We start from the raw sequence: 17,903 nt of genomic DNA on the forward strand, positions 1-17,903 counted from the left end.
CCAACCAGCTCTTGCTAGCCTTTACCCCCTCGTCCACCCCCAAACCCCCCCCAACATAAGCAAAAAACCCAGTCAAATTTACCACCCCATTCCCATATCCTTTCTCCTTTCCCTGCTTTTACCAGCTGTCTTTCAGATGAGAAGTGAAACTGAGGCCCCAGCCGTCTGCTCTCTCAAGCGGATGTGATGGCTCCCATGACGCTATTCAAATGAGAGTATTCCTCATATCCTCATCAAATTTTATCCCTCGCCTAACATTCACTAAAAGAGCTTGTCAGGTCGTTTATCTCGTTCTTCTTTGTGGGAGCTTGCTGTGCGTAAATTGGCTGCTGCGTTTCCTACATTGCAACAGTGGCTACACTTCAAAACACTTAATTGACTGTTAACATGGATTGGGACATCCTGAAGTGGAGGAGGGTGCTATATAGATGCAAATCTTTTAAATGACTAACTAGTTGGAGGGACAGAAGGATTTAGTGATGGGAAATAGGTCATGGTGGCTGAAGACTTGGCTGACAATGGTGATGTGAAGGGAATGGGGAGGGTGGATGACAGGCCACAGATGGAGAGTTACTAACAGAAAGACTTTCTACCATAAGGTGCATCAGTAATGAAGGGTCAGCAAGGAGCCATGATGGTATCAGAGCTGGCCAAGGGACATGACAGCACAGCAGTGGGTAATTATTTTGCAGAGGGGCTTCACCCAGGACAAGGTGAAACATTTGAGGATTAAAATCTGTGGCAGATAATAGTAGACAGTAGAAGCAAGGAAATGAAACAAGATCATTCCAACCAACCCTCCCCTTCCCTCCACTTGCCACACTGGAAATATCCCATTCCTAATATATTGCTGCATTTTCCAGATAGTTCCTGTTTGTTGTGACAAAGGAAAACATTCTCATCAGTGCAAGACTAAACAATTGGCAGGAAATAGATGACATAATTGTGATGTGTTGAAGCCCATCTGTAGTGGGCTTTCTGAGCATCTATACGGAGAAAAGCTTAACTGTAATCACTGGAGACTGCTCCTCCGCCAAATCAGGCTCAAGCTCACTGACCACCATCAATACCCCACCAATCAGAATCAACATCCCTCGGCCCTATTTGCTTCATTGTCCATACACTGCAAGTTATGAATCTTCTCCCACCTCCAGGTCCTGGCCGAAATTTCCCACTCCCGGTTCAATCCACTGCATTCTCTCAGCAATTCATTATTAAAGTCTATTTGCTGTTTGCCTGCCAGTTGTATCAGTCTGGGACCGTTTGACTGCACCCTCTATCTCTACTGATCTTCCTACTTTGTGTTGACAAGATTACATCCCATTTTAATATGCAGTACTTCATACAGATTTGAGGAGGCGGGCTGCAAGTACTGACTCTGCTAAACCTCCTTAACACCCGCCAACCACAGCATGACACTTCCCCCACCACAAGTACTTTCTATATTCCTTTTGTTGACTTTCTTGCCCAGTTCCACATGTATCACAGCATTCCTGTGGTTTCTAGTTTAATTAGAAATCTTCCATTCCAAATGTTGTTAAGGTCACTCTGAAGACCAGAGAGAGAGAGCAAGAGAGATCTCCACTAGATACTGTAATATTATTAAGGAAGTTGACTTGAAAGGGTGCTCTCTTTCTCATTCCATGAGGCTGCTTTTTGACTTTCCTCCAGCCCAGCCCTCGGAACAATTTCCATCCGATGACCTGGAACTGATATTAGGCTAATGGATCTTTATACCTCCAAAGAGATGCATGTTGTCAAAGCTCTTTGTTTTGCATTCATCAGGACAAATGCAAGAAGGCCAAATTTCAAAGGATCATATCAATTTATACAACAGGAGAAAAGGGTGCTTTCTCTGTGCAGAAGGCATGGAAAGTGCTTTCCCCAAGGCAACACTTTGACTATCAATCAGCACTCTTTTCTCTCGTAGTATAAATTGTTGTGATCCTTTGAAATTTGGTATTCTTGTGTTTGTCCTGATGAGTGCAAGACAAAACGCTTCAGCAACATGTCTCTCTTTTCAGCAATTTTCAGTTCTGTACCACCAATGGATATTTAGTTGCCTGTGTGAAATTGTTGCCTTTTTTAAAAGAATGCTCCATTTTCCTGCTTCTAATTCTGCAGGATCCCAGTGGTGTCCAGCTATTTCTCCTGAAAATGTCCTACACATTCTCCATCGACAGACTAGGGTATGAGACATCTGGGCTCAGGGGGTTTGTTAGTCTTAACTCTGTGAAGCACCTTGGTATATTTTTCTCCTTATAGGTGCCATATCAATGCAGAATGTTGTTGTTGAGAAGGTTATTATCCTGTAACTTGCTGCTGCCAACATTCACCTGATCATCATTACAATGATGAAATGTTTAGCATTTTAACCACCTCCATCTTCTCTGCACCTTTTCTTCTTTTAACTTAAGTAATTTCCATTAGTTCGACATCCACTTAAATATTGGGAGTACCACAGAAAATTGAAAATCAAACTAGCCCATGGTTTAGTTTTGGAGGGTATATACTAAAAAAAAAATGCTCATTTCAAATTTTAACCAGCTTACTTTCAGTTTGAGAGTCAGGGTTTTAGAACTTTATAACTCCTTCACTAACTGTATTTTTTACTGTTGGGAGACTGGAAGAATATTTCAGTGTTGTGTTTGGCAGCCTTTGGACTCCGCATGCGCACAGAGTGGGGAAAATGGCCCCTCTGCTTTAGGCAAGGGTTGACGGGATGCCATTAACTTGGGGATAACTGTCCCCAATTTGATGCATGGCCTCTTTAAGAAGCAAGCCCACTCAATGAGTCTGCCCAATTTGTTTCTCGCCCAAGTCAGGTGCACAGTGGGCCTGTGCTTGTTCAAATGAAGCTGTCTCACTGAACTTCCATCCCTCTGGGTGAATGCAGCCTGCCAGTACAGTGAAAGGGCAGGGCAGGCTAGCGCGATGCTATGGCCATGAGGCATCATTTTGAGGTAACCCTGACTGCACATCTCTCTGGAAGATGGACAAGAGTGAATGAACAGGAACCCCGACTTCCAGGTCAACAGCAAGGTGAGGTTCAGGCATGAACCTTGCTGTTCTCTCTCTGCCTGATAAATGGACTGTCAACAACCCTACACTGGTACTCACTCTACTAATAAGGTAATTTTAAAAAATATTCTTTCATGGGATGTGGGCATCACTGGCTAGGCCAGCATTTATTGCCCATCCCTAATTGCCCTTGTTCAGAGGGCATTAAGAGTCATCCACATTGCTGTGGAGTCACATGTAGGCCAGACCAGGTAAGGACAGCAGATTTCCTTCCCTAAAGGACATTAGTGAACCAGGTGGGTTTTATGGCCCTATGCTCATAAAAAATAATAACAATTAAAATGGATTGGCTTAATCAGGCATTTGATGTGTGATTCTTCCACTACACACCCCTGGCTTACATCTCTGCGGCCTCACAATGCTGCCTTTGTGGTTGTAACTCAGGACTACTGGTATTAAACTTTGCACCAGTGAGTGAACCCGACTGCCTTCAATCTGCAGACACTGGCAGTTCGATTCTGAGATGGGTAGGGATTGGAAACCTAATGAAAAGTCAAGTAACTTGTGACAGAAGAGTACAGAGATTTCTGCTTGGCCTCACAGGCTCGAAGTTGAGGCTGATCGGCAGATCCGTGACAGAAACTACCCAATTTTCATTCCCAGTCAAATCGAAGGAAATGAGAGCTGGGGATGTTCGATAATTGATGGGCAATCCATCAAGGCCAAAATATCACTCCCACACAGTTCCTCATTCAAGTAACCTTCCGAGGGGGAACAAAAGTTAATGACAGTCATTGTAAGATTACAAGATAGGAGGATGAAGATGTTTTACTGTGTTAAAGGTGCTATATAAATGCAATTTGTTGAATATTCCCTGTCACATCCCAGGATGTCCCAGAAAGCACTTTACCGTCAACGGGGATCATTTTGACCTTGGCCAAGAGGGAAAACCAGGTAATACCACATCAGCCACCCTATACACATCTTTCCTGATGGAAGTCAACGGAAATTAAAATGGTTGACCTTGTATCCAGAGCGACCACAGGTCATATGATGAAATCTCCTGGAAAGCATTTGGTGACCCTACGTAAAACATGGCAACACTAGGACAGTGATCAACTCCAGTGTATTTAGCCAATGCACTGCAGAACTTAAACCTTGGCACTGGGCTGGGATCAGCAGGCAGCTGAAGCATTTCTTGCGCAGACTATCTGCTGTGATGTAAGCCTCCGTGTTTAATAGGCTATTATGTAAAAATGCTCCCCGCATCCAATTGAGTTGCAAATCCAGTGGGATTCAACACGGCCTTGTCAGCACTGCAGACAAATCCGCACATGAATATATCCTTCAGTCCTTGAACTGGGAGCACACTCGCTTTCAACTAGCTAAACAACAGGATTATTGTGGGTATCATTTTACATGTCGGAGCTGTTTTTAAAATATATATTACATGTGAAATACTGCAGAGATATGCAGACAGCTGGTTTAAAAGTTACTTCACTAATAGGCTTGCAAACATTGATCTGTCTATCAGGACAACGGCTTGGAAGCAAATCTCCAACATGGTTCAGCAGAATTACTTGTGCTGCGCACAGAACACACCTGTAACCAAATTAAAAACCAATGTTCCGGCCTTGACGTATTCATCAGCAATAACTGTTGAGGGAGTTCGGGGAGGGAAGAAGGCCAACTTAGCTTGATGAGCTGCTGACGTAACACTTCCCACAGTCTGAGCTGCAGTCTTTGTGCAAGGGCAGTGAAATGCTGTCAAGAAACGGCAGCTTCACAAAGGGTAGTTTACAACTTATAGTCAAACCTGTTAGAATTACAAGGTTTATAAGATTGTTAGATTTTGGGATGGTGTCTTTAATTTGAGGTAAAATGACCGGGTCATGTGACCTGTTCTGAAGTCTGCCTCAGTGACCCTGGGTGGTTTGATGGTTAGAGATTAAAGGGGGCCTGGATTGTTTTACTGAGAAGAAGGTGCAAGGCGTTTATACTTGGAGACAATTGCAGTAGCCTGTGTGCTACAAGTGGATAGACTAATTCTCCAAAGTTCCAGAAAAGTGCTGAGAATGTTGGGTATAAACCATTATGCTTTAATCTATTTCCAAGATAAAAGAGTTTTGGATTCTCAAGGATAGCTAATTAGCATTTCTACCTGGATACGAGGCTCATGTGATTCACTTTGCTAGGGAGATGGGCTTTGAGAGGGGAAGGATCCAAGGTATCTCCAAAAACTCACAGAAAAGGTTAGTCTTCCAGGATCCAGGAGAGGGAGAGCAGCTATAGGCAGCTCACCATACAGGAATAAGGGTGAGAGCTCATGCACAGATTGCAAAGAAAAATTCATGAGGAGTTAAAATGAGGTTGGAAGATTCACTTAGCTTGAGAAAAAGAATCTCTGGGGGGGGGGGGGGAAAGAACCTCACTGTAAAAGACAGTTCTGAGATTAAAAGTCCTGAGATTTAACGTTCCCAGGCTGAGAAACAAAAAGAAAGAAACCCTCAGGAACCAAGAATCACCTTGGACAGGTTCCAGGAGAATTGAACATCTACTTAAAGGACAGAGTAAAGAATATCTGTGAAGTGTGTTTTCTGTTGTGCTCAAAGAAAAAAAAGGGAATGTTCTGTTTTCTGGTTTAAAGTATAAGTTGCCTACAAAGATATTGCTTAGTCAATAGAGCTTTTAATCTTTTGTTATGGTAAAAGTCTTAAAAGATGAAATCATGTCATGTCATCCTTTCAGCAATCAACTGAAAGTTCAAATTTCTTTTCTTTTTTTAAAAAGTTATCAGTCTCTACAGGGATCATAATAAACTGCGCTAAAGTGGGTGACAATAAACAGGGAGCAGTAAACCCACACCTTGCCAGTTGAATTGTGCGGTTCTTGTGATGTTACAAAACAAGACAACAAAGCATGAGGGTCTCATCAACATCACTCACGCACTTGAGCTTTGCTCTCATCATTTATAGCACCATTGCCTTGGAGTAATTCTGGTTTTCTATCAATGCCAGGTACCTTATCTTTTTACAAAAACAAAAATTGCTGGAAAAACTCAGCAGGTCTGACAGCATCTGTGGAAAGACTCAAAACATCAACTCTGTCTTTCTCTCCACAGATGCTGTCAGACCTGCTGAGTTTTTCCAGCAATTTTTGTTTCTGTTTCAGATTTCCAGCATCCGCAGTATTTTGCTTTTACCTTATCTTTTTCCTTTGTAACAGATGGTTTATATTTACCGTTAAGCTTGCTGACCCCCTCCACCCTCCCCCCTACCCAGCCCTCCATGAGGTTATGGATTGGGATCTTTGCCTCTTTTGCCAGTTGTGAACAGTGCATAAAAGCAAAATACTGCGGATGCTGGAAATCTAGAACAAAAACAAAAATACCTGGAAAAACTCAGCAGATCTGACTGCATCTGCAGAGAGGGATACAGTTAACGTTTCGAGTCTGTATGACTCTTCATCAGAACTAAGGAAAAATAGAAAAGAGGTGAAATATAAGCTGGTTGACGGAGTGGGACAGGTAGAGCTGGATAGGGGGCCAGTAATAGGCGGAGATTGTCAAAAGATGTCATAGGCAAAAGGACAAAGAGGTGTCGACAGTGGACAGTGCATAGCCTGCCATGACTGGAAGTGTTCTTTCCCTTCTGACTCCCACTGCCTCCAAACCTTCCATCTCCTTCTCTATCCCAAACCTTATCCCCCAACCCTCTTTCTCTAAAGAACTACCAACGTTTGCAGCTAATTTTGGGGTTAAATAAACATTGCAATGTTCTCTGCCTCAATTGCCCCTTGTAAAAAAGTGTTTCAGAATTCACCATGCCCAATTCCTACTCTCCATGGCTGTGTTATGATTTCATTTTCTGTACCACACATTTTGGAACAAACATTAGAAATTAGGAACTCAGCAGGAGCTGCAACCCCCTCATCCTTCCCTGTTCCAACTTTATTTAATTCAATTTCCGTCCATGAATAGTGCAAAATCTAACATGGCTGGCAAGTGTGCACTTTGTGGGAAAATGATTGGTCCATGGTAATGTGAGGTAACCATAATCACAGTTAGAATCTGATTGGTTTGTTTTATTGTTGTGGGTTCACAATGCTAATATAGACTTGGAGTGCTGATGACTAGTACTTGGCACCATTTTTGAGAATATGGTCCTTCAACAATTGAGAATGTTGTTTGTAAATGATTTAGATGATAGCAGGTTATAGATACTGGGTCTGAAAGGGCATTTCATCAAATGGCTGGCACTGCTCGAATACCTAGTTCAATCTAATCTAGTCAGTAACAGAATATCACAATTTTGTTTCTTAACTTTAGTCAATTTTTTTTCCACAATAAATGAAATGTGGATAATCTGATTTCAGTCCTTGTGTTGTTCAGCAGGATGGTCATTTGCAGGTATAGGTATGAGTCACCATTAATTTCCTCTGTTGAACAACTTCCAACCCACTACCCCCCTCCCTGCAACCCATCTGGTACATTCACTTGGCTTCCTCCTTCCTTCCCCTCCTGTCCCATTTCTGCTCTCCTCTTGCCCTCTCCACTCTCCCTTCTCTGCCCTCCCTTCCCCTTTCTGCTTTCCCCTCCTGCCCCCTGCTCTCCCCTCCCCTCCCCAGCTGATATTGGTATTTACTGCATAAGAAACTGCCAGCTACAAACATAAATGCTGCCGTTTTGAGCTGGTTCCCAGGTATATTGTATGTATTGTATGTACATATGTGGGCAGATGTATTGCAACTTTGGCAATTGGGAGGGAAACATGTAGATTTTTATCTGGACGGCTGCCACCGTGTTTGGGGAGTCTCCTGCGCTCGTCGGTGTTTCAGTATCTGTGGTATTTACCTGTCAGTTAGGTTTGAAACAGGGCTGAAACATTAAGTGAGAGAGAAACGGGAATCCATTTCTCAAATTCCAGGGGCAAAAACAATATTCTTTATTTCTGCTTGCCCCTGTTTTACTTCCTCCATTAATGTCCCATTTCCTCCTTGCAGTTTACAGCTGCAAATCACTGTCCTTGCCTTTTATTTCCTCCTCTGTAATACTTTCACACAAACGCTGAGCTTCTGATGTAAAGTCCCAGTGCAAGGCTGTTTGTACTGAAGTGATTTAGCTGCACAGTGCAGCTGCTATTTAGCATAAAGGGCTAATTCTCTCCTTTTTCAAAAGGGAGGAGCAGGTTTGTTCCTAACCTTTATCTGCAAGCCTCTTTTCATTCAATTAAACACTCAGGAAATAATCTCAGTTCTGTTCCCCTCAGACTAGGTTATTTTATCCTTTCATTATTATTTGACTTTCTCTCACTTTTCTGCATGGGGTGGAATGTTAATTTTTATTTTTAAATCAGTGACGATCCTGGGAATGGTTTGCATGATCCACACAACCCAAAAATGGGAGAGTAAGGGTCACAGCACAGGGGAATGAGGAGGCTAGGGACAGAGAGGGGGAGAAGAACAAGGTGTGTGGGTTGGGGGAGGAGGTGGGGGGCAAAGGGGAACGAGGAGTGGGGGGGCTGTGCGAAAGGGAATGAGGAGCGGGGGTGGGCAAGGGGAACGAGGAGTGGGGGGGCAAGGGGCAAGGGAATGAGATGTTGGGGGGGGCAAGCAAATGAGAAGGAGATGACAATACAGAAGGGGAAGGGGAAAGGTTGTTGCTTATGTGAGCCCAAGTTGTGACATGTTGGAGGAAAATGTTTAGAGTGAGCTAGTGTTACCACTGAGTCTTGACGTTCCTCCAAAAGATGAGTAGGAATTGAGAGAACTCGAGATATCTAAAACACAATTCAATCTTCACGATGATGTTAGCCACCCTTGTGATATCCACAACCTAGCGATACACCCGCTTCCACCCTATCCCAGTCACTCCAATGCTACAGTTTCCATTGTCACTTGAACTTTCACAAGAAATTTTACTCCTAACCAAGTCTAGTCCATGAAAACATTGGTTAAGCACAGCGTGTCTTAAATCACTTATCAGCCACAGGGCTCAGCTACTCACTGCTGGGCAATTGGAGAGCCATGGCCAGGCCTCTATTGCTGAAACCTGGTGCTGTCAAAACTAACTGGTTAGCACTGGTCACTAACCTGTAGGCAACAATCCGGATTTGCTGTCGCTCACTCCAAAATGTCTCTGGATGTCTGCCAGTACACCTGAGAATAATTAAGACAAGGAATTAGAGGGAAAAAAGGAACAAAAGTAATAGAAACTTATTAATGCACAATGAATCATTTCTCTGACTCATTAACAGTAATGAATTCAGTTGATGGGACACAACACAGTCACAGTTGATAGCCTCACTGATACAAAAAGATTCAGCTCATTATGAAGAGATCTGGGAACAAAGTTGAAACCTTTTTTATGTCATACTCTAGGATCAAGTGGGCTGTGGTTAATAAGTGGGGCTGAGTCTGTGATTAATCATTGGACCTAACCTGCTGTCAACTACTAAGGACAGCACAGCACTGTCAGCAATCACTGAAGATGGTCATGCTATTAGTCAACACTTCGCACATCCTCAGCTCCATGAACAGCAAGCCGCCAATAACAAAGCCTTTCCTGAATGTTGCCCACAGCAGCAATGAGAACCACAGCATATACTCGTTAATTGATTGTGAAACATTTTCGATGTTCAAAGAGGTTTCAAAGCCGGCCTTCCGGTTCTGTCGTAAAAGCCAATGTGAATCCTTGCTCCTTGTCAGGCAATGAACTTGTACTGATAATCTTTTGTGTAAAAGTATTCCTCCTTTATCTGGTTGCCTACTATTGTAAATGGCTGTCACAATGTGGAAGGAATTCTAATTTATATGATCCAGCTCCTGTACAAACCTCATAAAGAGCATTAAAGGACAGAAGGCTGGAGAATTAAAGGATATAAAAGGAACCTGATGGAAAAAAATGCATAATTAATATCCTTTATCAATTAATATACTTTATCAATTATAAATGGTTATAAATTGATTTTACCCTTCCCCTACAAAGTAATGATGGAAACTTTCTTTAGAGAATTAGATATAAAAACAGAATTTTCAGCTTAGCATTTTAATATTCACACATTTTCTCCTTCAAAAATGAAGCTCTAAATTTGGGAGGCAGGGGTTGGTTCTTTTCCTGGAATCGTTTTCTTCCCATTCTCTTTTATTTTAATTTTTTCTCCTCCATTTCCCTCTCTCCTCACACCATCCTCAGAGCAAAGGCACAGTGGTAGCAGTGTGTTCTGTCTACAAAGGGCAGTGCAGCAACTCGCCAACATTTCTTGGACAACGCTTCCCAAATCCATGATCTCCACCCACTAAAAAGCACAGAAGCAGCAGTCACATGGGAAGATCATCACTTCCAAATTCTCCTCAAACTCACGCATATCCCAATTTGGAACCATATATCACCATTCCATCAATATCGCTGGATCAATTCCCTCCCTAACGGCATTGTGGGAATCCCATAGCACATAGGAACAAGAGGAGGCCATTCAGCCCCTCAAGCCTGTTCCACCGTTCAATGAGGTCATGGCTAATCTGCCACCTAACTCCATACACCAACCTTCGTCCCATATCTCTTAATGCTTTTGGTTAACAAATACCTATCAATCTCGGATTTAAATTAATTGATCCAGCATCAATCGTCATTTGTGGGAGAGAGTTCCAAATTTCTCCCACCCTTTGTGCATAAAAGAGTTTCTCTTTTTCAGAATTTCACTCCTGAGAAGTTTGGCTCTAATTTTTAGACTCTGCTCCCTAGGCCTAGACTCCCCAACCAGCAGAAATAATTTCTCTCTAACTTGGCTGTTCCCCTTAGTATCTTGAAAAATTCCAGGGAATACAACCCTGCAATCTCTACTCATATTTTCACCCTTGGAATCATTCTGGTAAATCTACACAGCACTCCCAACTAGGCCAATCTATCCTTCCGAAGGCGTGGTGCCCAGAACTGTTCACAGTAACTCCAGGTGCAGTCTAACTAGGGTTTTGTGTCTCTGAAGCAGGACTTCTACCTCCTTGTATTCTAGTCCTCTTAATATAAAGACCATCATTCCATTAGCCTTTTTGGTTATTTTCTGTATCTGTTCATGATATTCTAATGATCTATGTATTTAGACCCTCAAATATCTTTGGGCCTTATCAATTTCCAGCTTTTGACTATTTAGAAAGTATCTTTTCTATCCTTATTAGGCTTAAATTCGACGAGTTCATGTTTGCCCAAATTGAAATCCATCTGCCACGTTTTTCCCATTCACTTAATCTATGAATATCTCTACAATTTTATGATTCCATCTACACTGCTTACAATGCTGCCTATCTTTACATCATCTATAAACGTGGATACATGATTTTCCATTCCAGCATTTAAGTCATTAATAAATATTGAGGCTCCAACACAGATCCTAGTGGGACACCACTAGTCAAATGCTGCTGATTAAAGCATCTGCCCGTTATCCCTACTCTCTGTCTCCTGCCAGTCAGTCAATTTCCAAACCAGGGCAATAATTTGCCTTCAATTCCATCAGCTTCAACTTCAGCTAACAGTCTCTTTGAGGAGCTTTATCAAATGCCTTCTGGAAGTCCGTATAAATGACATTCATAGACATTCCCTGGTCCACTACTTCAGTCAGCTCTTCCAAAAGTTCATCAGACATGATCTACTCTTTACAAATCCATGCTGGTTCTCTCTGAACAGCTGGAAGTTTTCACTCACTCTATACTGAATTATAGACCATGGTAATTTCCTGATAACAGATGTTAAGCTATCTGGTTTATACTCCCTGGTTTCCCTCTCACCTTTCTTAAATAGCAGAATGATATGTGCAGTTGTCCAATTCCAGAATCGAGAGCGCTTTGGGAGATTATGAGGCCATTTGTGCCACATGGACTACACATATTGAAGAGGCTCAAGGGAAGGCCCATCAGCACCTTCTCAAAGGCAACTAGGGATGGGTAATAAATTTCCAACGCCACTCACATGCTGAGAATGAATTAGTTAAAAGACTCCATGCTCCTAGGCCTCTGTCAGCACCTTCTATGCCCAGGTGCTCTGGATGACTTGCTTACCAACTTAGTCTCCACCCCTGTGGCAACATAGAAAATAGGAGCAGCAGTAGGTCATTTGGCCCGTCGAGCCTGCTCTGCCTTTCAGTATGATCATGGCCGATCCTCTATCTCAACGCCGTACTCCCACGCTCTCCCCATACCTCTTGACATCTTTAGAGTTCAGAAATCTATCTATTTCCTTCTTAAATATATTGAGTGGCTTGGCCTCCACAGCCTTCTGTGGTAGAGGATTCCATAGGTTCACCACCCTCTGAGTGAAGAGGTTTCTCCCCATCTCAGTCCTAAATGGTTTCCGCATCCTGAAACTGTGACCCTTTGTTCTACACCCTCCCCAGCCAGAGGAAATATCATCCCTGCAGCCAGTCTGTCCAGCCCTGTCAGAATTTTATACAGTTCAATGAGATCCCCTCTCATACTTCTAAACTCCAGAGAATACAGGCCTAGACGACCCAATCTCTCCTCATATGATAATCCCAGGAATCAATCTGGTGAACCTTTGCTGCACTCCCTCTATGGTAAGTATATCCTTTCCTGGTAAGGAGACCAAACTGCACACAATACTCCAGGTGTGGTCTCACCAAGGCCCTGTACAGCTGCAGTAGGACATCCTTGCTCCTGTACTCAAGTCCTCTCACAATGAAGGCCAACATACCGTCTGCCTTCTTAATTGCTTGCTACACCTGTATGCTTGCTTTCAGTGATTGGTGTACAAGGCCACCCAGGTCCCTTTGTACATCAACATTTCCCAAACTATCACCATTTAAATAATACTCTGCCATTCTGTTTTTCCTACTGAAGTGGATAACTTCACACTTATCCACATTATATTGCATCCGCCATTATTTATCCATGCACTCAACCTGTCTAAATTGCCTTGAACCACTTAACACCCTCCTCATTGCTCACATTCCCACCGAGTTTCGTGTCGTCAGCAAACTTGGAAATATGGCATTTGGTTCCCTCATCCAAATCATTGATATATATTGTGAATAGCTGGGGCTCAAGCACTGATCCCTGCGGTACCCCACTAGTAACCCCCTGCCATTCTGACAAAGACCCATTTATTCCTACTCTCAGTTTCCTGTCTGCCAACCAATTCTTAATCTATGCCAACAGATCACACTTCCTCTTAGTCCAATGTTCTGGAACTTGCCATTCAGAGAATCTTTAAGCTACAAATCCTTTGAAGAGGTTATACCAGGTTGCAAGGCCATCAAGGGTACAGGTTCCTTTTGGTGCATATACACCTCACAAACAAACACCCTAATCCCTCATCACTTCAAAGCCCAACACCCCATTACCGTACTGATATCAAAAGGAATTTTCATAACTCTATTCCTCATCATTACTTCAACAAGAACCATCCCCTTTAACCAATTAGTCAACAGGATGGTTGAGGGGTACAACTCCTCTGTCTCTGGGAATCCTCACTTTCAACACCCAGTCAGGATCTGGGAGCCATTTTAGGAAAAAATAATTCTATTTGATTGGCTAAAATCCAGATCCAAAGCCCTAATTTCTGCCAATTAAATTGGTGGAAAGCTAAAAAGAGGTAGGATGACATTGAACAAGAAGGGGCCTCGACAGATTAGTGGATTATCCAGTAACCCCTCCCTCCACCTCTCCCGGGTGTACCCAAGCTTGTACTCTCATAAGTATCCCATAGAGGGGTATGAATGTAGTTGCTGAAGATGTAGGAAATGTGGCAGCCATTTTTACACAGCAAGATCCCACATACAGCAATGAGATAATGAGCAGCCAATCAGTTTTTAAAAAAAATTATATCAATTGGATTTAACATTTGCTCTAAGCTTCTTGGGTACACAATAATGCAGCAATCATGAATGTACTCTGCAGGGAACAAGTGCATGAGCAAAAGCTCCTTTAAGACGGGGAAATGTGTAGCCCCGCAGCAATCTTAAAGGGACCGCGCAGTGCAACAAATAGGCCATGCACAGCGAAAGTTGCTTAGTGAGGACATTGGTTGCATGGTCAAACCAGGTTCCCTTGCAGTGCTGGAGCTGAGAATTGCTACTATAGACAAGGATCTGTGATAGGAAGCGTGGCTTAAAAAAAGAGAGCCAACAAAAATAAAAATCTGTTGACAGGAAATGTCTTTGGAGTGGCTGAAAATAATGACCGAATTTGGCGCTGGGTTTCTAAATCTGGAAGAATCAGCACCTTTGCCGATTTGTGAGAGGGAAATTTGAGTGTGTTTACTGAGGTTATCTGATCGAGTTGTCACTGCTGCATTGGACCTTCCTTTGCAATGGGACTGCCACTCACAGTGGGATTACATCTTGCGAATATTTCCCCTTCAGTTAGAATTGGGCTTCAAGTGCATTTTTTGTATACATTCATGGGGTGTGGGCTTTGCTGGCTGGGCCAGTATTTATTACCCATCCCTAGTTGCCCTTGAGAAGGTGGTGGTGAGCTTCTTTCTTCAACTGCTGCAGTCCATGTGGTGTAGGTACCACAGTCTTGTTAGGAAGGGAGTTCCAGGATTTTGACTCAGCAATAGTGAAGGAATAGTGATATATTTCCAAGTCAGGATGGTGTGTGACTTGGAGGTGGTGGTGTTCCCATCTATCTGCTTCCCTTGTCCTTCTAGATGGTAGTGGTCATGGGTTTGGAAGGTGCTGTCTAAGGAGCCTTGGTGAATTCCTGCAATGCATCTTGTAGATGGTACACACTGCCGTTACAGTGAGTCGGTGGTGGGGGGAGTAAATGTTTGTGGATATGGTGCAAATCAAGTGGGCTGTTTTGTCCAGGACAGTGTTGAGCTTTTTTAGTGTTGTGGGAGCTACACTCATCCAAGCAAGTGGGGAGTATTCCACCCTACTCCTGACTTGTGCATTGTAGATGGTAGACAGGCTTTGGGGGGTCAGGAGGTGAGTTACTTGTCACACGATTCTTAGCCTCTGACCTGCTTTTGTGGCCACAGTATTTATATGGCTAGCCCAGTTCAGTTTCTGGTCAATGGTAACTCCCAGGATGTTGATAGTGGGGGATTCAGTGATGGTAATGCCATTGAACATCAAGGGGTGATGGTTGGATTCTCTCTTGTTGGAGATGGTCATTACCTGGCACTTGTGTGGCGCAAATGTTACTTGCCACTTGTCAGCCCAAGACTGAATGTTGTCCTGATCTTGCTGCATATGGACATGGACTGCCTCAATATCTGAGGAGTCGCGAATGGTGCTGAACACTGTGCAATCATCAGCGAACATCCCCACTTCTGACCTTATGATGGAAGGAAGGTCTTGATGAAGCAGCTGAAGATGGTTGGGCCGAGGACAATACGCTGAGGAACTCCAGCAGTGATGTCCTGGAGCTGAGATGACTGACCTCCAACAACCACAACCTTCTTCCTTTGTGCTAGGTATGACTCCAACCAGTGGAGAGTTTTCCCCCTCATTCCCATTGACTCCAGTTTTGCTAGGGCTCCTTGATGTCACACTCGGTCAAATGCTGTTTTGATGTCAAGGGCAGTCACTCTCACCCCACCTTGGGAGTTCAGCTCTTTTGTCTGTGTTTGAACCAAGGCTGTAATGAGATCAGGAGCTGAGTGGCCCTGGCAGAACCCAAACTGGGCATCAGTGAGCAGGTTACTGCTAAGCAAGTGCCGCTTGAGAGCACGGTTGATGACCCCTTCCATTACTTTACTGATGGTCGAGAGTAGGCTGATGGGGCGGTAATTGGCTGGGTCAGATTTGTCCTGCTTTTTGTGTACAGGACATACCTGGGCAATTTTCCACACAGCCAGGTAGATGCCAGTGTTGTAGCTGTACTGGAACAGCTTGGCTAGGGGCGCAACAAGTTCTGGATCACAAGTCTTCAGCACTATTGCCAGAACATTGCCAGGGCCCATAGCCTTTGCACTATCCAGTGCCTTCAGCCATTTCTTAATATCACGTGGAGTGAGTCGAATTGGCTGAAGACTGGCATCTGTGATGCTAGGGACTTCTGGAGGAGGCTGAGATGGATCATCCCTTCGGCACTTCTGGCTGAAGATTGTAGCAAATGCTTCAGCCTTGTCTTTTGCACTGATGTGCTGGGCTCCTCCATCATTGATGATGGGGATATTTGTGGAGCCTCCTCTTCCAGTGAGTTGTTTAATTGTCCACCACCATTCACAACTGGATGTGGTAGGACTGCAGAGCTTAGATCTGATCCATTGGTTGTGGGATCACTTAGCTCTGTCTATCATTTGCTGCTTATGCTGTTTGACACGCAAGTAGTCCTGTGTTATAGCTTCACCAGGTTGACACCTCATTTTTAGGTATGCCTGGTGCTGCTCCTGGCATTACCTCCTGCACTCTTCATTGAACCAGGGTTCATCCCCTACCTTGATTGTAGAGAGGGGGTTTTGCTGAGCCACCAGGGTACAGATTGTGTTCGAGTTCAATTCTGCTGCTGCTGCTGGCCCACAGCACCTCATGGATGCCCAGTCTTGAGTTGCTAGATCTGTTCAAAATCTATACCATTTAGCATGGTGGTAGTGCCACACAACACAATGAAGGGTATCCTCAATGTGAAGGTGGGACTTCATCTCCACAACAACTGTGCGGTGGTCACTCCTACCGATACTGTCCTGGACAGATGCATCTGCAGCAGGCAGGTTGGTGAGGATGAGGTCAAGTGTGTTTTTCCCTCTTGTTGGTTCCCTCACCACCTGCTGCAGACCCAGTCTAGCAATTATGTCCTTTAGAACTCAGACAGCTCAATCAGTAGTGATGCTACCGAGCCACTCTTGGTAATGGACATTGAAGTCCCCCACTGGCAGTACACTCTGCACCCTTGCCACCCTAAGTGCTTCCTCCAGGCAGTGTTCAGCATGATTCATCAGCTGAGTGAGGGCGGTACATGGTAACCAGCAGGAGGTTTTCTTGCCCATATTTGACCTGATGCCATGAGATTTCATGGGGTCCAGAGTCGATGTTGAGGACTCCCAAGGCAACTTCTTCCTGACTGTATACCACTGTGCTGCCACCTCTGGGATGGTGATGGTTATAGTGGTGTCTGGGACATTATCTGTAAGATATGATTCCCTGAGGATGACTATGTCAGGCTGGTGCTTGACTAGTCTGTGAGACAGCTCTCCCAATTTTGGCACAAACCCCCAGATGTTAGTAAGGAGGACTTTGCAGGGTCGACAGGGCATTATCATTACCATTGTCGTTCCTGGTGCTTAGGTCGATGCCAGGTGGTCCGTCCGGTTTCATTCCTTTTTTGAGGCTTTGTAGCTGTTAGATACAACCGAGTGGCTTGCTGGGCCATTTCAGAGTCAACCATATTATTGAGAGTCTGGAGTCACATGTAGGCCAGACCCAGTGAGGACGACAGATTTTCTTCCCTAAAGTACATTAGTGAACCAGGTGGGTTTACACAACAATCAACAATGGTCATTATTAGACGTTCAATTCCAGATTTTTACTGAATTCAAATTCCACCATCAGCCGTGGTGGAATTCAAATCCGGGTCCCCGGAGCATTACCCTGGGTCTCTGGATTACTAGTCCAGCAACAATACCACTACTCCCAAGCGGAGTCAAATCAGACAGGCGCACTTGGGAAAAACACTTGCTTAAATCATTTGGTGGCTTAATCTACTTATCAAGCCAGAGGACACGGCTTTAAGATAGTTGGCAAGAAAGCTACAGGCAAGAGAAGGGGTAGGGAGAATTTTCTTTTTATACTGCGAGTTCATACAGAGGCATGGAAGGAGATTCAATTCTAAAAAGAATTGGATAAATATTTGAAAATGAAAAGCATTCTCAGGACTATGGGGAAAGAGCATGGGACTGAAACTAATTAGATAGTTCTGACAAGATG

The 17,903-nt window shown here is 43.8% G+C and overlaps 1 protein-coding gene across 1 annotated transcript in view; it reads right to left on the minus strand.

Annotated features, from left to right (window-relative positions):
- Positions 1 to 17,903, minus strand: part of LOC144684644 (sphingosine-1-phosphate transporter SPNS2-like) — a 113,532-nt gene that overhangs the window by 78,762 nt on the left and 16,867 nt on the right. The window contains exon 2 of the mRNA XM_078548707.1: positions 9,112 to 9,177. Coding sequence (XP_078404833.1) covers positions 9,112 to 9,177 — 66 coding nt within the window. The remainder of the gene's footprint in view (positions 1 to 9,111; positions 9,178 to 17,903) is intronic.

This window comes from Cetorhinus maximus, chromosome 9 (genome assembly GCF_964194155.1).
Source record: "Cetorhinus maximus chromosome 9, sCetMax3.hap1.1, whole genome shotgun sequence".
Taxonomy (NCBI): Eukaryota; Metazoa; Chordata; class Chondrichthyes; order Lamniformes; family Cetorhinidae; genus Cetorhinus; species Cetorhinus maximus.